The 25948-nt window shown below is 46.9% G+C and overlaps 2 protein-coding genes across 5 annotated transcripts; both read right to left on the reverse strand.

Annotated features, from left to right (window-relative positions):
• On the reverse strand, positions 1-4772 carry LOC146431422 (ovomucoid-like). Its single transcript, XM_085074053.1, has 4 exons — positions 4627-4772; positions 2352-2371; positions 1230-1357; positions 1-563 (listed from the first exon to the last, which is right to left on the reverse strand). The coding sequence occupies exons 1-4, from the start codon at positions 4679-4681 to the stop codon at positions 518-520; spliced, it is 249 nt and encodes an 82-aa protein (XP_084930179.1). The 5' UTR covers positions 4682-4772; the 3' UTR covers positions 1-517.
• Positions 4773-10272: 5500 nt separating this feature from the next.
• On the reverse strand, positions 10273-22284 carry IL12B (interleukin 12B). 4 transcript variants are annotated; one of them, XM_085074054.1, is made up of 10 exons: positions 20821-22284; positions 20250-20363; positions 19999-20151; positions 17351-17435; positions 16164-16439; positions 15414-15531; positions 14116-14309; positions 13762-13928; positions 12083-12198; positions 10273-11985 (listed from the first exon to the last, which is right to left on the reverse strand). In XM_085074054.1, exons 4-10 carry the CDS (start codon positions 17433-17435, stop codon positions 11982-11984), a joined length of 960 nt encoding a protein of 319 aa, XP_084930180.1. In that variant the 5' UTR covers positions 19999-20151; positions 20250-20363; positions 20821-22284; the 3' UTR covers positions 10273-11981. The 4 variants fall into 4 exon arrangements, with proteins under 4 accessions (XP_084930180.1, XP_084930182.1, XP_084930181.1 ...); XM_085074056.1 differs by lacking the exon at positions 19999-20151; XM_085074057.1 differs by lacking the exon at positions 10273-11985 and having other exon boundaries at positions 12079-12198.
• Positions 22285-25948: the final 3664 nt, after the last annotated feature.

The following is a 25948-nucleotide window of genomic DNA, read 5'->3' on the forward strand; positions in this document are numbered from 1 at the left end:
AAGAGTCAAGGTTTATTTTAATAAACATGCCCACTAAATAGCTGAACAACATACAGGAATCAGAATTGTACAAAGAGGGAAGGGGGAAAAAAAAAGCATTTAAAATTCAGCTACAAAACTGGGAGAGTCAGCACTGCCTGGGAATGCTGAACCCTTTGGGGAAAAAGAATCTGCTAAAGTTTCAGGGTGAATGAAAGAAAACATTTGATCAACAAGGGGAAGAGGCTTGGGGCATTGTCAGAAGATTTGAGCTCTAGCCATGGGGACAAACAAATCATGAAGGGCTCATGGAAACCAACAGGAACAGCTCTGCTGTGAGGACAGAGGTGACAATCCCAGCTCTGGAGCTGAGAGGAGCAGCAGTGAGAGAGCAGAGCTGGCAGTTCCACCTGGATTGGCAGGGCAGGATGGATGGATGGATGGATGGATGGATGGATGGATGGATGGATGGATGAATGGATCCAGGGAGTGCTGGCAGGGCAGTGAGGAGCTGTCCCAGCTCTGTCCCAGAGCTCTCTCAGCAAGCCCCTGCCTGCTTCATGTGCAGGGCACCTCTGCTCTTCCTGCAAGGAAAGGATGGAGATTGTACACAGAAAGGCACCAAAATCCCTCTGAAACCCTTTGCTAATGGAGAGACACAATAAACATTCATAGCAGACATGAGGGCACTGATCTGGGAACAGCTTTCCTGCAAAAATTATATATTTTATCCAAAAAAACTAAGATATTTCCAGTACTGCTCCTGAATTCCTATTAAGTTGGGTGCAGATGCTTTGTCAGACCTGTCTTGCTCATTGGACTCTTTACTGTCCAACTTCACATTTCCTGCTGGGTTAGGAAGCTGCTCATACAAATATCAGGGCAATTTTTTGTGCCCAATTTTACAGTTTCTCTAACCAATGTCACATCATTTTTTAGTTCCCTGTTTTACATTCACGTCTTTTACATTTCTGCTAGAGTAGCAAACACAGACCTAAACATCTGGGCCATTTTTTAGTTTCCTCCTTCACAGTTCCAGCTGGAATAGGAAGTTCTCACCCAAACATCACCATCATTTGTTTTTTCGCTCAGTTGGACATTATTGGTGGGAGGAACAATTACTGCGTAAAGGTAAATCAAAGGAGCAGAGAAATAACAACCCTAAAAAAATATCCCTTGAGTGGAAATCCCAGCTAACTCAGCCAGTCCCAGGTTTGGCTCCCTCAGGGGGTTGGGGGCTGTTTACTCACAGCACAGCCTTGCAGAAGGAGCATTTGTTGTTGTAGGTTTTGCCGTCGGAGCCGCAGAAGGGCTGGTAGAGCCTCTCGCAGTAAATGGGTCTGCCTCTCTCCAGCCTCCTGTACTCACTGCAGTCCACCTGCAACACCATTCCCACAGAAATGAGCAGTAAATCCCAATTTTGGGCATGGTTTGGGGCAGGGAGGCGTCACAACTTCTGTTTCCAGAGGCTGAGCCCCAAAATGGAATCATTCCCTGTCAGAGGTGTGAGTGATGCTGCTGTGACAGGGACTGAGCAGGAAGGGAATCCCTGGAAAAACTCAGGGAGCTCCTTCCAGCTCCAGAGAGGTTGAATTTTGGATTTTTGTTACCTGATCCCAAGGCAGAAGGTTCAGGTGGGATTAATTCCCATCCAGGCATTCCTTGGACACTTCAGGGATGGAATCCTCCCTTCCCTGCCTGACCATCTTTTCCAGGGGGAAATTCCTCCTGCTTTGTACCAAGTTGGGCTCAGCTCTGTGTTGGGGTGAATTTTCATTCCCCACCACTCTGCCAGGGCTTTCCTGCTCACCCCATAAGGATTTGTATTGCTTCATCCCTCATTTCTTCCAGACATTGACCTCAGAGTACTCAGAGAGAATGAAAATCTCCAGGTCTCTGATTTAGGACCTAAAAGTCATCAGGAAAGCCTTGTAGTGTCATCATCAAATAAATATCTTTTAAAAATCTAGATTTCTCAGGCTTAAAATTTGTCTTTGCCCAATTTTTTTGCCCAGAATGTCAAACAGGTGGAAACATCTGGAATTTGTAAGGGCAACTCTGTGGAAACCTCATATCTGAAACTCAGGGATTTTTCACTGAAATCTCAACACATTGGCAGCATTGAATAAAATTTAACTTTTTTTTTCTGACCTCATATTATATTTTTATTATATGTAATATAATTATACAATTATAATTTTATTATAATTATATTATCATTTCTGTTATAATATTATCATCATTATTGTTATTATTATAATATTATAACATTATTATTGCTATAATATTATAATATTATACTTTCTATTACATTATAATATAATTTCTGACCTCATATTACATTTTGAATCAGAAAACAGGAAAGCACTCACCTTGTTCTCTTCAGCAGCATCTGCAATGAAAACAGAATCACAAAAAAAGCAAATTAACTCCCCGGTTAACAAACACTCAGGTGCAAAGCAGGATGATTTCACTCAGCAGCACTGAATCTTTCACCTCCTTGAAAGTCAACACTGGCAGAGCTTCCCAGTGTTTCCTAAGGTGTCCCAACTGATCAAACAAGTGGATTTTGGGGCATTATTGACCTTGGAAGCTGCTGTTGGAGCAGCCTTTGCAGGAGGAGGGGATGGAGCCTTTGTCCCACTGCTCAGCACAAAGCCATCAACAGCCAGGAGTCAGTGTGAACTGCAGTGTTCAGGATTACCTGGTGCTTGAGCATGACTGGGGCTTTAATTCCTGAACTGATAAAAAGCTGCGTGTGGCTGGGAGCAAATCACATCTGCCTTTGATCGTTAGCTTTTCTGTCAATCATGAGGATAATGCCCTGATTACATACAGCGTTAACTCCATATAACAATAACACCACAATTTGGCTGGTAATCCCACTTTAGGAAGTGCTTTCCCTCGTTCCAATCCGGATTTTACACCGATTGGTTCCTATTTTTACCTCCAGAACGGCTCAGGTCTCAGGTGGGGCTCCAGGAGCTCCTCAAACAATGCTAATTACACCTCCCAGAAAGTAATCAAGCCTTGGCAGAGCTCCACTGCTGACACCTTGGGGACTTTCTTCAGGAATGTGTTTGTCCTCCTGCTGTCCCTCATCACCATCCTGAGCCTTCCAGGGGGAAAAGTGATCAGGGAGAGAGAGATTGCTGGGCAGGAGGAGCAGGAATGAGCTCTGGAGCAGAGCTCCAGCAATGGTTTTTTTTGATTAAACATGGTTTTTTTGGATCTTCAAAGGTTAAACTTTGCAAATGTGTTCTGGAGCAGAGCTCTAGCACTTGTCTTTCAGCCTAAATTTGGGGTTTTTTCATTTTTGAATGTTCAACTTCCCAAAAAGCCTTTCATAAACCTGTTTACATCCTCACAGCAAATCCAGTTATTCAGTAAAATTCAGACAAATGCCCTAGCACTTGTCTTTCAGCCTAAATTTGGCTTTTTTTGATCTTTAAATGTTAAACTTCCCAAAAAAATCATTCATAAACCTGTTTGCATCTTCACATCAAATCCAGTTATTCAGTAAAATGGGCAGAAATAAAGCTCCAGGTCAAGTTTCCATCTGTGTCACCAGAGATTTAACTGAGTCAAATCATTTTTTTCATTATTCTGGAATTGGATTTGATTTAATCCACTTCCCCCAAACGTTCAGATGTTATTTTTTTCTCTGGTGACCTTTTAGGAGCCACTCTGCCCCTGGGAGTGAATGCAAAAGAGGTGTGGCTCACCAAGTGTTGATTCATGAAGTTTTCAAGTAGACAAGATAAACCAGAAAGTTCAAGGAAGAGATTTCCTGGAATTCTCATGGAAGGAATATTAATTTATTTTTCTGCAGTTAATGAAACGCTGAGAGAATGAATTATTTCCATCACATTTCATTTCAACTGCTGAATTTTGGGGTTGAGACGAATTTCAAAGCAACCTTTCCCAAGCTACTCAAAAGATTCTTCTGTTTCGTAATTTTGCATTTAACATTTTCATTATTTTGCTTCTCTAATGTTCTTAATGCTTTTAAACTTCTATACTATTTGCAGAGGTGTGGACTCTCAGTTATTTTAGATGCACTTATTATTCTCTGAAAATACATTTTTACTGCAGGTTTTTAGTAAAACAAAAAATTGCCCAGTGAAGGCTGAAGAAATTCCTCCCAGATCCCTATTTTAAAGCAACCTGTCCCTCTAGTCTCTCAGCAGCCTGGAAAATAAGATTAAAAAGAGGTGATTTCCAGCTGGTTTATGTGGCCTGAGCATCACCAGTTGTCCCCTGCTTGGTCATTCTGGCAGGGAAGGACCTCAGCAGCTCCCAGCTCCCTTCTCAGCCAGAACTTTAAAACAAACAGGTAAAACCAGGTGGTTCTGAGGCTTTGCTGTTCTTTTCTGTCACAGAACTCAGCTTGAGTCACACCCAGCAAGGAGCATTTCCCACCCACTGCAGCCCCAGCTGTGCCTGCTGTTTGATAAATAGCATTCTATATATAAAATTCTGACCATTCTAAATCTCAAATCCCATTTTCTCCCTCCCACCCAGCGCAGGAACCACCTGAGAGCACCGAGAGCCTCCCAGTGTTCTCCTGGAGAACTGAAACTCCTGGAGAAACTCCTGGAGAAACTCCTGGAGAACTCAAACCTGCCAGGAAATGAAGTTACTCACTTGCCAAGCACAGAGCTGCCAGCGCCAGCAGCACCAAAACCCCTGCGATCTTCATGGCCAGCTGGGATCCTCGGGTGTGCAGAGCCTCTCCGGGTGTCCCAGCAGTGTCCCCGCAGTGTCCCCAGCGTGGCCATGGAGTGAGGCAGCGATTTATAGGCAGCAGGCGGTGATGAAATGCCTGCAGTGCTAATTAGAGGAGGTGTCACCGTGTGGGATGTGTCCTGTGCAGGACAGGGCACGGCAGGGCTGAGTGCTGATGGAGCAGGGATTGTCCCATCCTCAACCCTAAATCCTGCCCTAATTAACTGTTCATGCCCATCAGCCAGCCTCTGACTCAGCCAGGTGGGTCATTGCTGCTCTGTTATTGCCACAGGGACTCAGAGCTGTTCCCAGGGAAGGATAATTCTGCTTGCCAAGAGATTCATCCCATGAGGGGTTAATTCTTGCTCTCTGTGGTTTGGAGCTGCTCTGGGCTGTGGTTTGAGCTGAGCTGGTTGAGGCCACTGAGCCCTTCAGGCTGCCCTGGAAAATCTGTGCTCCAGAGCATCCCCCAGAGTTCTCTTCCCTAAAATGCCTCCAGTTCAGGATCAGAACCAGTTTTTGGTGAAGAAGGCTGCCTGGCTGGGGAAAGTGAGGATTTCTCAGCCCCTGAGCATCCCCTGAGTTCTGCCCAGCCATGGACAGGAGGAGATTCCTCTGCCTTTTCCCATTTCCCTGTTTCCAGCACAACAGGAAGGATTCTCTAACCAAATCCACCATCCCAGTGTTGGTGATTTGACCCAAAGGCAGCAATTTCTGTTTTTCATAACAGCCACGGGGAAAAGTCCCAATGGGACACTCAGATCTGAGGTTTAATTTTCATAAATCCAAAGTGATGTGGAGTTTGGAGGCACCAGTTTGGTCTCAACCCATCCCTCCAGAATTGTGTCTCTTCGTGATTTACAAGCTAAATGTGCAAATTGTCTCAACAGGAGAAATGCCCTGCCCACCACCAAAATTCCCAGGAGTTCAGTGATCACCTTCCCTCACTGCAGGACAGCCCAGGGCTTTCTCCCCATGCAGGATTTGGGTCAGATGTGCAGGATTTGAGGTCAGATGTGCAGGATTTGGGTCAGATGTGCAGGATTTGGGTCAGATGTGCAGGATTGGGGTCAAACATGCTCATTCCAGTAAAAAAAGGCCTGAAAGTTCTTCCAGAAAATCCTGCAGTAGGTCAGGGAAGCCTTGACCCCACTAACTCATCCCGAGAGGGAAATCAATAATTTTCTCCTTAAAGAATACAGGTCATTAATAAATGTTTAATTTCTCATCACTTAACAGGATGGAAAACAGAAATGCCATCAAATCCAAATTCCAGGATTTGAGGTGGTTTGGTTTGAGGTGGAAGCCTGGAATTTTATTTTTGGAATGCCCTCCAATGGTTTTGTTCTAAATCTTTCTTTCTCCTTAATTTGGGCATCCATTCCTGTGAGGCTGAGACGACCAAAGGTAGGTTGGGGTTGACACTGGGGTTGTCTGGATCCTTCTGCCTGGGGGTGACTTTGTGTTCTGGGGAGCTTTTCTGAAGAAAAGCCTGGCAGGGAACATGCAGGAACTCGTGGGGAGTATTCAGGACACGTCCTGGGTTGATGGACAATTATGAGCAATTAGGCAACAGCAGCAAAACCCAAAGCATTCCGGAAGTTCCTCCTGATCTGAAGAGTTTTGAGCTCACAGAACTCCTGGTGATGTCCTGACACTGAAACTGCAGCCTGACAGATCCTGCTGGCTCCCTGACCCGGAATGAGGAAACTCCTTGTGCCCAGTCCAGTGCTCCCAGCATCCATCCCATTATCCCATCCCATCTCATCCCATCATCCCATCCCATCCCATCCATCCCATTATCTCATCCCATCCCATTCCATCAATCCAATCCTATCCCATCCCATTATCCCATCCCATCCCATCCCATCCCATCCCATTATCTCATCCCATCCCATCCCATCCCATCCCATTATCTCATCCCATCCCATCCCATCCCATCCCATCCATCTCTCTCAGGGAACACCAACATCTCTCTGCCGTTGAATTCCAGTCAGTAATTCCCAAGGTGTCCCTGGCTCTGCTGTTCTGGGACAATTCTGGGCAGAGAAAAGAACCAGGGGGCTGAGAAGTGGAGGAGAAGCTTGGGAGGAAGGAGTTGGCTCTGTTTGGAGAAGGCAAAGTCTCATCAACAGAGGGAACCTGCTGGAGACCTCCTGGAGGTGCAGAGTGAAAGGAACAGGGCCCAGAGCAAATTGCAGGGAGAGAAATCCCAATTAGATGGGAGCAAAACAAATTTCACAACGAGAGGAGTCGGGCACAAGAACAGGTTATCCACAGAGATCATCGCAGATACCAAAGATGGGTCTGTTCTGAGGGTGTGGGATCCAGTGACCTCCATGGAACTGGGTCTGGCCTTCCCACAGGAGGATGCCAAGCATTGCTGCCATTTTCAGGGACCTTGTGGTGTCTTTGTCCTCTTAAATTAACGTTTGATGAACCAAACATGGGCAATAAGGTACCCCAATGGACTGATCTGAGCTGCTTGGGAAAAATGCAGTTCCTTGGAAAACAAGTGTTCAGATCTGTTCAGGGATAGCTGCTCCCCAAAGGTGGGTCAGCAAGATCTAATTGTTGGATTCATTCTGAAATTTAGGGTAAATATGGTAAATAAATAGTTTCCGTTGAAGAATTGGGAGTGAAATTTGGACCTCATCAGCAAACCCATGAATACCTGCAGGTTAATTGTTGTCCTCTTGTAGTTTTCTACCTTTACCATTGTACCTTGGTTTTTTCCCAAAATTCTTCTCCCTCCAAGCTGATCTTTGGAAGAAGAAAAACCAATTCCATGGTGCAAAATACCACGTGGTAAAATAGTGAAGAAGAAAAACCAATTCCATGTGGCAAAACATTAATGCCTATTTTCCTGAGGGTAAGAAGATTTCCCCCAATTATTATTTATTCCAAATGACAGATTGCTTTTCGTTTTGGAGCGCTGGGATGGCAGAAATGCTGCTGCAGCAGGTCGTTAGTTGAGTGCATTGGGAGGATGTTCCCTGGCTGCATTCCAGAGGAGGAATCTGCTCCCAGCTCAGCCCTGGAGATCCTCCCACCCAGAGCATCCAGAGCGCACAGAGAGCACGTGGGAAAGGCAAAATCCACGTTTTGTCACGTGGAGAAGCCAAAAAGCACTTTTTGTCACGTGGAGAAGGCAAAATCCCCGTTGTCACTCAGCGCAGGGAGGGACAGAGCAGCCAAGGCGTTGTGGTCACGCTGAACCTCCAGGTGTTTATCCAAACACATCCCGCAGCTCCCCAGCCCCGGCAGGGTGGGTGGCTCAAGGTTCTCCGCCCAGGAGCAATTAAAGCTCCAAATTCTCAGGTCTTGCTCAATGCAGGCTTTGAGCAGCAAGGGGTGGCTTTGTTCGGCAGCGCCGAAGCTCCTGGGTGTTCGCCCGGGGGAAGGTGAGGCTGGCAGGGGAGTTTCCCGTTTTCCGCCCCTTTGGGAGATCAAAGGAGCCTTTCTTCAGCACTGCAGGTGTCACAGCTCTGCTGGAGGACTCGCGGTGGGGCAGAAATTCAAAATAAACCCCAAAGGCTGGAGCTGAGCTTTGCGTTTGGCTTGGTGGCTCCTGATCTCTGCGGGGCTCAGTGCCACCAGTGGTTCCTGTTATCCCACAGCAGCTCAGCATCCTTGGGTTCCTCAGAGTCACACCAGGAAGGTTCTGAGGAAACTCCTTGTGCCCAGTCCAGTGGGCTGGGTTCTTCACAAAAACACAGATTAACAGCTTAACACTTCCACTGAACGAGCTCTGAGTAGGACTGATCTGCAATTGCCTGAAGATGCAATTTCCAGGTGTTTGGAAATTGGACTCTGCAGTTCCTTCACACCAAAGTCAATCAATTTGATATTTGAAGAAAGTTCTCGTAAGGTTTTCTCGTGCCTCTCAACAAGGCTGGAGGACATGCATTGGTTTTCCCTTTATTAAAAATATAACATTTCTAAAATATTATAACATCCCCAACAAGGTTGGAGGACATGCGTTGGTTTTCCCTTTATTAAAAATACATTTCTGAAATATTATAACATCTCCAACAAGGTTGGAGGACATGCATTGGTTTTCCCTTTATTAAAAATATAACATTTATAAAAGAGAAGCCTCGACTGACAAAGAAGGTAAACATCAAGAAGGGGTGGATATGAAGCATTTGGAACCTCAGTTCTCCCCCAGAACCCCGAATTGAACTCAGCTTTTCCCCCTTTTGCTCCCAGCAAGTGTCTGCTTGCCCGGCTGCAGGGGCTGCAGCTCTTGGGGAACAGCAAATTCCTGCTGCCACCAATTAGTGCCTCATGAAGGACATTGACTATTTGTCAAGCATTCCTTGAGCTGAGAGGCACCCACAGAAAGCCCTGCGGGGGATTAGTCAGGCTCTGTTCCGAGCAGATTTAGGGAGGTGTGGCGGCAGAGCTCTAAGCTGCAGGTTGAGTGATGGGGATGAATGGAGAGCTGGAGGAGCTGCACCTTCCCAGGAATCGGTGGGGCTTGGGAAAGGAGCACAGAACTATCATGTGTTTATAAAATCCACGACTCTCCCAGCACAGGGGCCTCAGGAATAGAATTAATTCCATCATTTTATCTCAGAAGCTTGGATTTTGCTTTCTAAAAGGTTTTTATCAGGGGGGATTTTGTACATCGTGCAGCCTGAGTCTGTCTGTGTGACATTTATCCAGAGGTTTCCAGATCATCCACAGGACCTCAAGGAGAGGAATGGAGGAAGAGAAGCCCCAGGACTGACTGACCCATCAGTTGTGATGTTCTTTGATGGATGGAGCATGTTGGAAAATGATCTTAGTGTGTGGAGATCTTCACCATGGGGAATACCTGAGCTGGGATTGGCAACTTTTTATCCCATCCAGGCAGAGCCTGGCAATTCCCAGAGGAGACATTCCCAGGCCCTTGGATCCCCAGGCAATGGATAATCAGGGATTGGAGCAAACACAGGCAGCAGCGACCTGAGAATGAACTGATTCCTGCAGAGAAAGGGGAAGTTCACTCTGAGCCTCGATCATTTCCTGAAAAATCTCAGGCAATGACTTCCCTCAGTGGTTCCTCAATGCATGCCAGGAATCCTCAGGGGAGGTTTCACCCGTTTTGTGGCATCAAGAAAGGCACATTCTGAGGGCAAAGAGCAGCTCAGGCTTTGTCGGGATACAAAATTTAATGGATTATTCCAAGAGTTTAAACTGGGCTGGGCTCAGCTCAGGAGAGGTTTCAGGGTGGAAAGGGTTAAACCCTGGAGAGCAGGAAGGACCTGGGAGCTCTGAGCACTGAAATCAGGGAGAAACTTCAAATATCTCCAGGTTTGGGTCAGGTGGGCTCAGCTCAAAGCTGGAGAGCACAGAGAAGCTCAGAGTTCTCCTCTCCTGCAGGAGGAGCTCAGCACATCCTCCTGTCACACCTTGGCTAGTACATCCTGAACAGCTTTACCAGCCTTGAATTAGGTGATATTAATTAGTAATAATTCATTGGCCCCACAGACATTGAGACAGAAATAGTGTCTGATCCTCTGGTGGGAAAGTGAGGAGTGACACAAACGGTTCTTAAAAGATCACAAATAAACGGAATTTACTGGTTTTCAGGTGTATTTATTATTAGCTCCTTTGTAAACAAGCATAGAAGTTGCCTTAATAACTTAATATAAATAAATACTAACAGGACTTCTAAAGAAATTATCAGTAGTTTTCTGAAATATCAGATACTTCACACATTTCAATGTATAAAAATCTTAAATTACCACCCCTGGCTGAGACTGGAAAAAAGAAAGCATGGTTGCAATGAAAGCCTTCAAAGTCAGTGATTCTGTATCAGAATCAAAGGTATTTCAGAGTATTTTGCCCTCCTGGGAGTCAGGGCTCAGTGTTTGGACTGAAGATCCATCCCTGGAGGTGTCCCAGGCTGGGTGGAGTTCTGAGCACCCTGGGACAGTGCAGATGTCTCTGCCCCTGGCAGGGTGGAATGGATGAGTTTAAAGTCCTTCCAACCCAACAATTCCAGGATTCCATGAAAAACACAAAGATTTCAACTCCTGCTTCTGCTCCTTCCCAGCACTGAGCTCTAGCTCTGTCAGGAGTTTTCCCTGAGGTTCTGTGAACACCAGAAAACTGGGCAACACTAAGTGAACTCTAAATATCTCTGTCCTGAAATCTGATGGAATTGGATCACTGCCATTCCCACCCAAGCAGTTCTCAGCTGGCTCTGGGGATCTGCTGCCCTGGAGATGCAATTGCAGCTGCCCTGGGGGTTCCTGTGCCATTCCTGTCCATGGAATTCCAGGGCAGGAGGTCCTGGATCTGTCATGGATCTGTCATGGATCTGTCACGGATCTGTCATGGATCTGCCATGGCTCTGTCATGGAATTCCACAGCTGGATCATGGGCTAAAGGCCTCAGCAGTGGGAGGAGGGAGGTTGAGCAGGAGGTGTTAAATTCAGCTCCATCCATGGTCCTGAGAGATGAGAGGGCTCAGAGCTGCTCCCCACCAGTGCTCCCAGTGCTCCCAGTGCTCCCAGTGCTCCATGGATCTCTCCTGGAGCAGCAGAAAACATCCCCAGGGCTCTGAACTGCAGTTCCTTCTTTGCTCCACCATCTGCCATCCTGGAGGATGAGGATGGCCTGGGCAGAGCTGCTCCCCAGCCAAGGCTTTCTGTGCTCACACAGTGCCACAGAAGTAAATACAAATAAATAGTAAATAGACAAATAATTGAACCATTTAAAAATGGAATAGTTAAAAAAACTCAGTTCTTTCAGGAAGTGACTTTCCAAATAAATACAAATAAATATTAAATAATAAATAGATAAATAATTGAGCCATTAAATAATGGAATGGTTTAAAAAAACAGTTCTTTCACAAAGTGACTTTTCAAGTAAGGCAACACATGAAATGGTTTGAACAGCAACTGCCATCCACTGGCCTTGCAAGGTAATGATAAATAAATAAATAAAATACTACACAGATAGAGAAATAAATAAATAGCAAATAAATAAATAAATATTAAATAAATAAATCCACAATAACAATATGCAGGACATGCAGTAATAGCTGCCAGCAACCCATCAGGCTCCTGTCAATGTAACAGGATGGGTGCTAAAGGGTAACTCAAGTCTGGGGAATCTAAGAGCTGCCAAAACCAGGACCACATTTAAAAAAAAAAAAAAAAATATAAGTTATGGCTTCTTAAGAATCTCAAATGCAAACTTTTCTTCGATGGTGCTTCTGTTCTTGTGCTAATTCCTCCTGTGCTTCCCTCAGGAGCACTGTGCCTCCCTCCTTACCGTTATCTGGGAAATAAGAAATAATCAGTTTCCATGGGACTGAGTTAGCTGTGCTCAGAGCAGGAGCTGCAGTGCCTTTAGCCCACTGCTGGGCAATCCTTACCTGCAGGGTGAGGACCACTCGCTCCAGGAGGAGAGATAGCAGCGATCCCTGGCTTGCACCCACACCTCTGCTGGCCCCGGGGCTAGCTGCAGGGCCTGGCCATCAGTGCGGTACTCCTGGGGACAGGGACAGCTCCCTCAGCGTGGCACAGCGTGACAGGACACGGGACAAAGCTCCAGGAGGGGTCACTGAGCCCCCACTGCAGGCTGCTGTCCCAAAGGCACCACATTCCCCCACAGACCCCAAAGTCCTGTGGCTTGGGAGAAGCTGAGCTCAGCAGAAACAGCTGAAAATCTCCTGTTCCACTGAGACTGGTGTCCTTAATGACCCAAACCCACTGAGGTTGGTGCTCTAAACTACCCAAACCCACTGAGATTGGTGTCCTGAATCACCCAAATCCACTGAGACTGGTGTCCTAAACAACCCAAACCCACTGAGGCTGGTGTCCTGAATCACCCAAACCCACTGAGGCTGATGCTCTAAATGACCCAAATCCCAAACCTAAACTCTCATTAAACAAAGGGATTCTTTGTTTCTCTGAGGTTTTCTCTTTTTCCTTCTTCTCCCACAATGGGAACCCTAAAAAGCAGAAGTTGCTCCTCCTCAGTGTTGCTGAAATTCCCACTGAAGGCTCGTGGTGGCACAAGAATCATCCCCAAAGCATGCAGTTCCCCTCCTGAAGGGACTGGAGGAGCCAACGCTCCTGAAATCAGGGAATGGGATTGGGGATGGGAATGGGGAATGGGGATGGGGAATGGGGAATGGGGAATTGGGAATGGGGAGTGGGAATGGGAATGGGGAATGGGGAATGGGAAATGGGGAATGGGGAATAGGAAATGGGAATGAGGAATGGGGAATAGGAAATGGGAATGAGGAATGAGGAATGGGAATGGGGAATGGGGAATGGGGAATGGGGAATAGGGAATGGGGAATGGGAATGAGCTCTGGGAATGAGGAAGGAGCCCTGGCAATGGGAATGGCCCCATCTGCTGGTCCAGGCTGTATCCCACCTGCAGAGGGAAACATTCCCAGTGCCTTTGGCTCAATCCCTGGAAAACTGGGATAACCTTGGCATTTTCTGCTTTGCTGAGTGCTGACCGAGGAAGGGCAGACTGAGGGTCAGAGCTAACATGCCCTGGGGTCAAGTGGTTTTCCCAATTTTTTTCCAAGCCAGGCCATTGTGTATCTGAGAGCAATTTGGACACACACTGCAGATTTAACTCTGACATAGTCAAATTCCATGAATTAACTGGAAATCGAGGAGAAAAGACCACAATCTCCACAGAAATGCTTCCAGATGAGTCACTGATCCCTGATTTCCAATTCCCATGTGAAGTCTGAGCTATTCAGGTATGAACAACACACGAGGAAATTCAAAACAGATCCTGGAGTTCTGGGTTTGGAAATTGGGATTTTCCCACATGAGGCCCCACACAGCCTCCTCATGCATTAATAAACACAGCTCTGCAATGCTGGGCAGGGTTTGCTGTCCTCAGTTACCTCAGACATCCTCCTGCTCATGGACCTGGGAAAGGCTTTTTCTGCCAGGACAGAATTTCCCACATTTGGGGCTCAGCACCATTTCTTTTTAAATTTTAGCTCATCATCCTTGCATACAAAACCTGTATTACTTATACTGTTCTAGCAAGAAAGCTGTGTCTCCAATGTTGTGTTCCTACCTGTGGGCCTCCCTGAGCTTTTGAGTATTTGTGTCTCCTTGGGCTTTTGACTTTGACCTGGAAGGTGAGAGGGAAGTAGGAGGTTGGGCTGCTCCAGCTTCTGGGGTATGTCCAGCTCACTGTGCCACTGGAAGCCACGTACTGACACTGGGGAGGGTCAGGCTTTACTGCAGGAGAAAACAGAGGGAATTAGGGAATTAACAACCTAACATCAGATACTGGTGGGTTACTGGGGAGGATTTTATGGGAATGAGCTTTGGGAGCATCCAAAGGCTGAGGGAGGAGGAGATTTGATGTGTAAGAACTGCCTTGTGTGCTTTTCATGGAAAACTGAATTAACTCCTGCACACTCACTGATGTCCCTGATGAAGAAGCTGGCGCTGTAGTTCTCGTATTCCACCTCGTCAATCACCTCCAGGAAGATGTCAATGGGCTGGTGCTCCTCAGCAAAGGGACAGAAGTTCTCCTTGTGGCACTGGGCTGTGTAGGTGGTCAGAGTCCCCTCGGTGAGAGCCACGGGGCTGCTGCAGGACACATCTCCCTGGGGGCTGGGCAGAGCAGGAGGGACACTGGGAATGCTGCTGTGTCCTGGGAATGTGCTGCTGCCACCATCACCATCACCACCATCACCACCATCAACATCACCACCATCACCACCATCACCACCATCACCACCACCACCACCATCACCACCATCACCACCATCACCACCATCACCACCATCATCACCATCACCACCATCATCATCACCACCATCATCACCATCATCACCATCACCATCACCACCACCATCACCATCATCACCACCATCACCATCACAACAACAGCAAGGTGTGTTTGTAAGGGAATGTTCTGGGCTGTCTCTGCTTTTTCAGTGGGAGGTGTGACATTTCCAGTGCTGAGGGACATATGAATGTCAAATCCCAGCCTCCCCTCACCCCCTGCCTCAGCAAAGGGAATTCATTTGAACCTAAAGCAGGATATCTCATCTCTCATTGCCACCACCCCACAGCAAGCTCCTCACCTTCTCTGTCCCTTTGCCCTCCCAAACTTCGCTGAAGAAACGAGGGAAGGCTGAGAAATCTCCATTGGGAATAAACCCCAAAAGCTACCAAAGCACTACCTGAGCCTGATTGTGGTTTTGCTCTCAGCCAGCTGGAGCCCTTGGTGGCTGATTGTCCCTCAGCAGACTGGGCTGACCTTTGCTGGAGCAGTGCATGTGCTGGAGAAGCCCCGGAGCAGTGGGAGGCAGGAAATCCCCCCAGTTCCCAGCACACATTGCCCTGCAGGTTCCTCAGCCCAGCCTGTGCTCCTGCAGAGGGGAAAGAGCTCCTCTGCACTGCCAGCTCTGCTGCTTTCTGCTCTGCCTCCACTTCCTCTCTGCTCTCCTCCAACTATTTTGCTATTGCTTAATTTACTCAGTGGCTACTCCAGCCCACTTGGACTCATTGCATTTCCATGGCTTTATTCATTTCTGAGCAACTTCTGTGTCAAGTTAACTTTGTCCCAGTGGGGACTCAGAACGTTTTGGGGATGTTCAGACTTGGAAAAGGGATTTCTCCCCTTCTAGGTGTCCCTAAGAGCCTGAAGTCCTGCCCAGAGTCACAGCAAGGCTGCTCTGTCAGGCTGTGAAGGAAAGTACAAACTCTTACCCTTGCAGGCTTCTGATGGTGAACTTCACATTTGGACTCTTATTTTCTGTCATCCAGGAACATGTGAAAATTCCAGAGTAGTTCTTTGCCTCACACTTTAAAAATGTCCACTTGGGCTCTAGACAGAGAAAGAAAGACAGAAGCCAGGAGTTATTTCCTCTTCTTTGCCCAAATGGCCAAAGCAGAGAGAAAACAGCAATTAATAAACTCATCAATTCATCAATTCCCTAGCAGTACCATGAGGGACTCGAATACAAGACACAGATGAATGAGAAAATCATGGAGAAAATGCAGAACATCCCAGGTTTGTCCTGAATGCAGAGACCCAAATGACAGCACTTCAACCTGGGTCTGCTTGTGTCAAACCCCAGAATCCTGGAATATCCTCAGCAAGGAACCCACAAGGATCATGGAGCCCAACAATCCCACCCTGGGCATGCCTGGAGCTCTGGCAGCCTCAGCCTTTCCCTGAAATCCAACCCAAACCTGCCCTGATGTTCCTTAGGGTCCTGTCACATAGCCCTGCTTTTCCAAAACAATTCCTCCCATCCCTCCATCCTCTCAGCCCCCAGGGAATCCCAAATGAATCCCAAATGAATCCCCAGTTCCTGTGCTGCTCCCCCATAGCCACAGGAACAACGATTTCCAGCCAAGCCTCTGAAGACAGCCCTTTTCCAAGGACATTTCCCAGCTGTTCCCAGATCCTGCACAAAGCAAACCAAGCACCACCCCATCTTTTCAGGGCTTTACCTTGAAAGCTTTTCAGAATCCACCTGATCATGTTGCCCTTGGAGTCGGTTTTGGCAATGAGGACGAGGCTGGAGCTGAGCACCTCGTGGCTCTGCTGGCTCAGGCAGCTGTAGTTTCCAGCATCTGGGAATTCCTTCACTGCAGCACTCAGAGTCTTCCCTTCCTGCAGCCACTCCGAGTCCTTTTCCCAGTAAACTGCTTCCTCAGAGGAGTTGCAGGTGAGCTGCACAGTGGTGGCTGCAGCCTCAGCATCCCACTGGGATTCCACCACAATCACTGGGGATGGCACAGGAAATCAGGAATTGCTCACAGGGACAGGGGGAAGCTTGGGCTGAGCCTTTCCCTCAGCTCTGTCTGCAGTGAGGCAATCCCAGGGAGCTCCTGGGGCTTCTCAGTGCCAGAAAATGAGCTTTGAGGCTTCAGCACAAAGGAGGAACACTGAGAACTTCCTGTCCAATATGGAATCTGAACTGGCAGGAAATCTGAACTGGCAGGAAATCTAAACTGGCAGAAAATGTTCAGCTCTAGGAATTTTGGAAGTTTCCCAAACTGCCTATGGACACAGGCAAAGTGGATCTTCAAACTCAAAGTTTACTGTCAATGTTGACAAACAGATTTGCTGTTTTCAGCATCAAAATCCTGCCAGGGAACCCACAGGATAAATATTCTTTTTAATGTAAAGATATGGGGAAAAGTCATTGAAAGAGAGGACAATTTGAATTTAGCCCAATTTTCTGGTAAATCATTCAAAATAATTGTTTATGACCTACCCTTATTTTTACAAATTGATTACATTTAAGTTCTTTACCAGAGAAATTGATAAACTGTTTCTAGGGTTTAGATTTTACTCAGAAATCTAATTTCTTTTCACAATTAATTCTTCCCCTGTTTGTTTTAGGGCTTTTCCCTAAGTCACAGGAGGCTGCTTTTGCATGCAGGCTGTGTGACTGAGACTTTGGAAACAAGAGGAACAGCAAATAAAACAGTTGTCAATGCAAATATTGCAAATATGCTGCTGTAGGAGATTTTAAGACATTTAAATATTTTTTCCATTAACCCAAATTAATTATTGCCAAACAAACAAACACACAGCCTTGGCCTGAGATATTGGAGTTAATAAATTCTGCGCTGGTGGCCACAATATTAATTCCCCAGTTCTAGGTCTCACTGAGTGGAGATTCACTCACCATTCTCCTGCAGTTTCCACTGAGCACTTTCCAGCTGGGCAGCAAAGGCCAGCAAGGACAGTAAGGCACAGAGGAGCTGAGACATCTGAAGGGAAAAAAAAACATGATTAACCCTCACTGAGTTTGGTTTGTGAGCCCCAAACTCAGGCTGGGGCTGGGCAGGGTGACAGGGAGACAAAATCAGGGAAATGAGGAATAATCTCCGTCCTGAGAACTCTGGGACTGCATGGGTTTTGATCCATTTGGGAATCTCATCCCAAGGCAGTTTGAGAATCACTCAGAGGGAATTGTGGGAGTGGGTCTGGGCTGGGTCCTCATTAAATATCCCTGAGGCAGGAAAAGTCCAGTGAGGCCAATTCCATGAGCAAAGCACTGGATTAAATTCCCCCTGGATTCAGGATTAAATTCCCCCTGGATTCAGGATTAAATTCCTCCTGAATTCAGGATTAAATTCCTCCTGGATTCAGGATTAAATTCCTCCTGAATTCAGGATTAAATTCTCCCTGGATTCAAGATTAAATTCCTCTTGGATTCAGGATCAAATTCTCCCTGAATTCAGGATTAAATTCCTCCAGCTCTGCCTGCAGGAAGGGCTGGGTGTGGAGATCATTGCTGCTCTACGTCCAACATTTAAATGTATTTTATCCTGAATTTGGTCCAAATACCATCAGAGCTTTTCAGGAAACACCAAACACCTTTGCCAAATATTGTAATAACTATTGGGTGCATAAAACCCTTTAACAACACTTGTTTAGATGCACTTCCAGACCTTTTTGAACTGGAGATCAAATGAAATGAATAGAAATAGAACCTCTTAAAGAAAGAGATGATGAATATAATTTTGAAGCCTGTTCTGACTACAGGGGGAGGCTGAATGCAGGTGAAAAGCACAAAATTAAGTGGTTGGAGTTGTTTTTCCCTCCCAACCCACTCTTGGTGATGAAAGGGGAGTTATCCCTCCTGATTCCTTGGGAGCAGTGGTGACTCTGTGGGCAAATCTGTTCCTATTGCAGCTCCTGCTGTCCTGAGCATCCTCAGTCCTGGTGACAATTCCCCCAAAGTCCCTTTGGGTTTGTCCCCAGCTCTGAATGGGACCAGGAGCTCCAGGAGCTCCAGCCAAGTGTCCAGGAGTGTCCAGCAGCTCCTGTTGTGCTCAGAGAGAGGCACAAAGCTCAGGGAAAAGGCAGTTATATTGGGCAGAAATTACAGAATAATTTAGGTTGGAAAGAAGCTCCAGAAAATACAATATCCCATTAGCAGCACACTTGATTGCACTCTGAGATTTCAGGCAGGCTCTGCTGGAATTTCCGACAGAAAGATTCATTTGGCAACTTTCTGAAAGCTGCTGGTTTCTGTCACAGAAACATGACATTCATCACCAGACCTCCTAAACCTGAAACTAAACATCCAAACACAGACTGGGGGAGAGGAGAGGGACTTGTGCCTTCTCTTCCATTCATCACAGTTAAAAACTCCAAAATGGTAAAGTTTCTCCTGGTTTGAGGGAGAAGCTTCAGGATTCAGGTTTTTGATGAAAACACTTAAAACACTGCATGGAAATTATTCAAATTTTAGATGAGGGAAACCACCACTCCCCATCTCAAAAAAAATATTGAAAAATTAATCAGAAATAAACTCATTTTCTGAGCAACACTAGTGAGTGCCTGTGCACTTCAGAGATGAGGGGTATTTTCCAGCTCCATGTGTTCAGGGAATCACAGAATCATGGAACAGTTTGGGTTGGAAGGACCTTAAAAATCATCTCATCCCACCCCAGCCATGGCAAGGACAATTCCACTGTCCCAGGCTGCTCAGAGCTCCATCCAGCCATCCTTGGACACTGCCAGGGATCCAGGAACAGCCACAGCTTCTCTGGGAATTCCATCCCAGCCAGGAATTCCTTCCCAAATCCCATCCATCCCTGCCCTCTGGCACTGGGAAGCCATTCCCTGTGTCCTGTCCCTCCATGCCTTGTCCCCAGTCCCTCTGCAGCTCTCCTGGAGCTCCTTTAGGCCCTGGAGTAAACTCTGAGCTCTCCCTGCATCCTTCTCCTCTCCAGGGGAACATTCCCAGCTCTCCCAGCCCTGCAGCAGCTCCATGGATTCCTCTGCACTCTCATCCTGCTGCTGTTGCACACCCAGGGCAGCAGCAGCTCAGCAGGTGAGGTCTCACCTGAGCGGGGCACAGTGTCCCTGCTGTCCCCTCGGTGTCCCTGCTGTCCCCTCGGTGTCCCTGCTGTCCCCTCGGTGTCCCCAGGGGTCCAGAGCTCCAGGCTGGGGCTGAGCTCAGATTCCTTCCCTGAGGATTTCCCAGTGATTTCTGCCAGGAAGGACCTCTGGACCCCAGCTGGCCAATCCCAGCCCAGGGCAATGCCACAGGGTGGCCATAAAGAGGAGTTTGCCAAAGCTCCCAGCCCTGAAACACCAGTGCTGGTCCAATAAAAGGATTATTGTCACCTGGTGACACAGGAAACAACTCCAGGAGGATTTAGCACACTCATCATGTGCTAAACTTCATGATTCTAGAGACAATGTCCCGAGGAAAATGTCCCAAAAACGATTTAAATCCACTCTCAAATAAATAACATCAAATTGCCATTCGTTTTATCTGCCAGCTGCTATCAGAGTAAAGAAGAAATGAATTCTCACCGTTTCCTGAGAGGCTCTGGCTGGAGCTGCAGGGAAGGTTGGCCTGGGGATGTGAAGGAAGCCAAATTCTGCTGCCTTATAAACCAGCCTGCAGAAGGAGGTGCTCCCTTCTCTCTGGCCACAGCAGCCACAGGATTTCAACACCAGCAGTTCCTATTTTACATAGGGCCACAGCTACAGCCCAGAAAACACAGCTGGGAGTCCCAGGTAAAACTTCAAGGAGGAAATGAGATTATAATTGTTAGAATTACCCTTATGGTCTGCCAGACTCATTTGCTTCCCTGCCTGGTTTTGTGTTTCTCTCATTCTGCTTCTTCATCATGGGAGGGAGAGTGAAGAGAGACCAGATAAACTTCCAGAAGTGTCTGATGGGAAATACAGAACGGAGACAGAAAGAGAAAGTTCAATGAACTAAAACTCTTTCTACCTGATAAGCATGAGAGAGATAATTACACGACCTCTAATCCCAGCTCCCACATCAATCAGAAGTGAAGGGATTATTAACTTTTAATTGCTGGTTTCAAGTTGTGTTTGCTCTATGAATTCAGACTTAAGTCAACCAAAAAATAAACCATTAGTTCTATCTTAGAGATAAACCTCTGATATTTGCACATTGTTATGCTGCAGGTTTTAAATATAATCTGAACCTGATGTTCCTTTTGGACCTCAGGCATAGGAAGAGCTCTGGGCTCAACATGGGCTTTGGAAATGAGGAAAAAGTTTCCATTGGTTGTGAAATAATTGAATTCAATTCTCGTTATTTGCCAGGCAAACCAAAATACACTGCTTATAAAAGAAAAAAAAAAAAGTTTAAAAACCAACCTGACACACTTTAGGGATTCATGAAGAGACATAAATCTATTCCAGGTGCTTTCCAGGATTCCCTCAGTGCAGGAATTACAGAGCCATAATCCAGGAATGGAATGATGCTGCCTCTGCCTTCTGCTGTAGAATCCCAGAATAGTTTGGGTTGGAAGGACCTTAAAAACCATCCATTTTTGGATGGGACACCTTCCAATATCCCAGACTGCTCCCAGCCCTGTCCAGGCTGCCCTTGGACACTGCCAGGGATCCAGGGGCAGCACAGCTTCTCTGGGAATTGTATTCCAGCCCCTCCCCACCCTCTCAGGGAGGAATTCCTTCCCCAAATCCTATCCATCCCTGCCCTCTGGCCATGGGAAGCCATTCCCAGTCCCTGGCTGGTGCAGGACTCCAATGGTTTTCCATCAATCCCTCCCATGGATGAAACATCCACGATGTATCCCATCTCAGACATGGCAGGAACTGAACTCAAAGGAGGAGCAACCCCAATTAGCAGGGAGAGAAACTCGTTAAGAAGCCCAGCAGCTCAGGAAATGGGGGTCCTGCCAGGGGGAATCCCAAGTGGAGAGAGGGGAGGTTTGGGATTTTGGATGCACTGTGCTGAAAGCTTCACACCAAAGCCCAGCATTGCCAGGAGCTCTTCCCTCTGCTCAGCCATCCTCTCCCAAGGAGTGAGGTTTGGATCCAATTCCCTCTGGCAGCTGAGCTGTGACTCCTTCCCATCCCACGGGACACAAAGGGTGGCCCTGGTGACACCCAGAGTGCCCAAACTCGGGAATTCCCTGAGCCAGAGCTGTGGGCTGGAGCTGGGCAGGGCTGGAGCACGAGGGCAGCTCTGGGAGCAGCTCTGCAGTGCTTCCTCTGCTCCCTTCCCATCCCAAAGGTGCCTCCAAGGGGTCACTGAGCCATTCCTGACCCAGAGCTGACCCAGAGCTGACCCAGAGCTCACCTGAGCCCCTCAGCAGTGACAGGACAGAGCAGCTGCAGCTCCAAAGGGATTCCAGAGGGATCCAAACCATTCCAGGGGACAGCCCTGTCCCCTCCCCATCCCCACCCCTGCCTCAAGGCAGCTCAAAGGCACCATTTCCAGCTCAGCTGCTCGTCCTCATTCCCAGAGCACATCCTGGGATGAGCAGCAGCAGGAATTCCCTGGCAGCTCAGCCTGGTGGAAATGCAGCAGAAGGAGAAAGAGCCAAGCCTGGATCAAGGTTGGGCACAGATTTGTTCACATTTCAGACATTTTCCAGTATGCAGAATTCCCTTTTGGGATAACACACAACAGGAAACCAAGGAGAGGAAAACTGGGGAGCTAAATTGGGCCACTGGCAGCCAAATGAGGGCAGGAGTGACTTCATGGATATTTCCTGCTTTTCCCTATTCACTTCTGTTGATCCAGCTTCTCTTCCAGTCACAGAAATTTGCCTAATGCAGAGCTAAAAAAGGTCTTCAAGTACCTTCTGGAACATGAACAGTTGCTGATTAATCCCAATAAATGCACATTTTCAGGGTGTGTTTGCATCACTCATTCCCATGGCTCAGCTCTCCTCCCAGGACACAGGGGGTGATTTGGAATCCCAAAAGCCATTCCTGGAGCACAACCACCTCTGTGTGGAACTTCCACGGTGGGATGGTTTGCTGTGATCTGTCAGAGGAGTTTTTAGATATTAAAACACAGAGATTGTGAAAAGCTCTCTCGATGACAGGCTGGTTTTCCACCATGAGCTCACTGACTGAAGGGAAATTTGGAGGAGAGCAGCCTCTCCCCATCTCCTGATTCTACTTCCCCTATGACCCTGGCAGGGAGTGGTGCAAACCATGGCCAAGTTTGACTTGAGTGCCAAAAAAAACCTCCTTTTGGGCAGAAATGGCCCTTTTGAAAACAGGTTTCTTTTGTTTAGGATTTTTGCTTTTTTGAAATGACAAAATTTATTTCCCCCCAATTCAGGAAAAAAGCCTGCATCACATAAGGAAAAGGAATATTTATATAAAGTGTATAATCTGTTCAATTCCTTCATATGGAATTCCCTTTGGCACCTGGCTGGTTTTGCATTGATATCCATTGGCAGATGAATGCTGAATATCAAGTTTTATTACCAGGATTTTTAATGCAGTGCCCCTAAAAAATTAACACTGTCCTTTATCTGTAATTCTATATATTATTCTATCATTCTTAATCCATAATTCAGTCATTCATGTGAATTCATCAGGCAATACTGTGTAATATTAGCGTGTTGATGAATTTTCCTAAACTGTTCCTGTCACAAGCCTCTCCCTGGAATCCCTAATGAAAATCCAGCCTTGAGAGAAATTCCAGCAGCAGTGCTGGGGGTGGGGAAAGAACACTGCAAACTGAAAGCCAAGGGAAAAGCCCAGGAAATTCATTGCATGGACTGAAATTCAAACAGCATTTCCTTTCTCTGACAGCTGTGCAAGGAGGATGCCAAGCCAGACCATTGATGATCCTTGAGGGTTCCTCCCAGCCCAGGATATTCCATGATTCTGTAATTAAAGTGCTCAGGGATATAGCTGGGGAAAAAAAAGAAGTGATGACAACTTCCTATTTTGCTATTAACTATTAATGTATAAATATTTAATACTAAAGCCTGGAGACCCAAACTGAGAATGGAGATAAGGATAAGGAATTCCAGGAAGATTCAGTGCCCAGGCAGGATCCAAGCACCTTGTTACACCATTTTTTATCTGTCAGAAAATTCCAATTTCCTCAAGGTGGTGAAAAGACCTTTTAGTTTATGTAAGGAGAGGTTGACACCTCGCATGGCTGTGAGCCAATGAGGTCATACAAGACCTATTTGGAAAGCAAAGACTTTTCACCAACAAGCCACAGAAGCATCCCTGAGCTTCTGAAAGCCAAAGGAAAGTTTGGAATTACACCAGAAGTTGCTCTGTGACATCACATTCACTGCTGGAACTTCTTTGCTGGAGTTCATTCATGCTGTAGTGAATGAAACAGTGATGCTACCAACCCCTTTAAATTAAAATTACAATTAAATGAAAATTAAAATTCAGGAGGTCTGACATGGGAATATTTCCAGGAGCTACAGAAGAAAAGAGGGATTTTGGAATGGCAAATCCTCCTCCAACTCAATTTCTTGCTGCCACAGGTTTGTGACTGAGATGGGGCAGATTTTGGTGCCAAAACTCAGGAATTGTGACAATCTCCACTGTCATCCCTGCTCCTGCAGCCCAATGGCAAAGAACTGCAGATAATTCAGAGTGAGGAGAAAGCTTTGCATGAGGGAAATGCAAAGCTTTTGATGCAATGATGACTCTGCCTGGCTGGAGAGCAGCACTTCCTGCTCTGCCAGGGAGGGTGAGATTTGCCTGCAGTTCCTCCTTTTGGGAATTGTGCTTCCCTGCTTCTCCCTGGGCTGACACCATCCTGATTGAACTCCTCATAGCACCCCAGAGAAAAGGTGCTCCTCAGCCAGGGGGAATAATTGCCCAATGCCTGTGAATTCCTGGAGCTCAGCAGGAATTTTTGCTCGAGGAAATATTGAAAAAAAAATTAAAATATACGTTTCCCATTTAAAATGCTCATGGATTTGTACTTTGTATTGCTTTTTGCCAAAAAATGGGAAATTATGCCTTTTTTTGGATGATCCTGTACAGAGGGCTCTCCAGAGTTGTCAGTGGGCTGTGGAAACACAATTCAGGTCAAAATCACTGCTTTTTGCACACCTGGGAGCTCATTTGGTGCTGTGCCAGGAGAGGAGAGCTCTGCTGGGTTCTGCTCTCAGCAAGGGCAGAGATGAAGGAATAAACTCACAGATCTCAAGGAGGAGAATGTGTGTTTGTGGTCAGGGAGTCACTGAGCTGCAGCTCTCACAGGAGGAGTTAACTCTGTCCCTGACTGCTCTGAAGGGGTTTGGTGACAATCCTCACCCTTCCTAGCTGGAAAATGAATGATTGTTGCTCTGCATTCCCACTGAACAATCCTCACCCTTTCTAGAGGAAAATGAGAGTAAGTTTGTCTCCAGCTCCACAGGGCAGAGCTGCAGGGCATAAAGACTTATTTGCCCCAAATCCCATTTATTTATAAGCTATTTTAGCCCCAAATCCATCACTCTGCTTTTCCCTTTCTATTTTAATTGGCTTTTCCTGTTCTTTATCTGCCCAGGTGAAATCCCCAGGCACTCCTGGAAACCAAAGCTCAGCTGGGAGTGCAGAGGTGACCCAGGAGGAGCTCCTGACGTAACCCAGGAAATGGGGACTTCCTTGGATCTCCACCAAACCTTTCCCCAGCCCAGGGAGTCAATCTAGTGTGGCTTTGCACCACAGGGGACACGACTTCCTTCCCGTGGTGACAGTGACTCAAGGGGGTCATCTGAAAACACAGTTCTGCTTCCCTCAGGCTCCTCTGCTTGCTCTCCTCACTCCAAACCCCTCTGATAATTTCAGGGAAAGCTGGGCTAATTCCCAGGCAGTTCTGGAATTTCTCAGGTGAGGGAGAACCAGCAGGAAAAGCCCTGCATTGCAGAATCTCTCCACAAACACACCTGGGGCAGCCTGGCAGTTAAACATTACCTGGTTGTACCTGGAATAAAAATGATATCAACTTCCAACGTCGTGTTTCAATTTCCTCCACCTCTAATTAGTGTCAGAGGCTAAGAATCACTTCAGAGAGCTTGAGTCTGGCAGCTGTAACAATAAATCCCTTTGTCAAAGGGATTAGTGTTTGCCCCAAGCAAATAAGCTTCAATCCTGACTGACATCAGCTCTGGGATGGTGTTTGGAGAGTTGAGCACAAAACCACTTTGAGCAGGGAGTGCAGCCCAGTATAAACCAGTTGTGTGCAGAGGGGATTGGAGTGGGGAGGAGAATTGATCCCTCCAGCAGCTGAATTGAATGAATTTAAGTTCAAGTGTTCTGAGCATCCTCATGGAAAGGCAATTCCACCTGGGGCTGAAGGGAACTTCCTGCTGCCTGAGAGGGCAGGCTGGGCTCAGCACTGGGAGCTGGAAATGCTCCAGGGATCTAAAATGCTTCAGGGATCTGGAAATGCTCCAGGGATCATCCAGCACTGCTCCAGGGACCTGGAACTGCTCCAGGAATGCAGCACTTTTCCAGGTTCCTGGAACCAGCAGAGCCCCAGGGTGTGACCCAAGCC

The sequence above is a fragment of the Lichenostomus cassidix genome, chromosome 13 (assembly GCF_008360975.1).
Source record: "Lichenostomus cassidix isolate B80296 chromosome 13, HeHo_3.0, whole genome shotgun sequence".
Lineage (NCBI taxonomy): Eukaryota > Metazoa > Chordata > Aves > Passeriformes > Meliphagidae > Lichenostomus > Lichenostomus cassidix.

Coding starts and splice junctions, on each gene's coding strand:
- LOC146431422 (XM_085074053.1), bottom strand. CDS start 4,681: ATGAAGATCGCAGGGGTTTTGGTGCTGCTGGCGCTGGCAGCTCTGTGC. Junction 2,372..4,626: donor GGCAGCTCTGTGCTTGGCAA/GTGAGTAACTTC, acceptor TTTTCATTGCAG/ATGCTGCTGAAGAGAACAAG. Junction 564..1,229: donor TCCTTCTGCAAGGCTGTGCT/GTGAGTAAACAG, acceptor CTTTCCTTGCAG/GAAGAGCAGAGGTGCCCTGC.
- IL12B (XM_085074056.1), bottom strand. CDS start 17,435: ATGTCTCAGCTCCTCTGTGCCTTACTGTCCTTGCTGGCCTTTGCTGCC. Junction 14,310..15,413: donor ACCATCAGAAGCCTGCAAGG/GTAAGAGTTTGT, acceptor TGCTCTGCCCAG/CCCCCAGGGAGATGTGTCCT. Junction 13,929..14,115: donor CTTCTTCATCAGGGACATCA/GTGAGTGTGCAG, acceptor TTTCTCCTGCAG/TAAAGCCTGACCCTCCCCAG.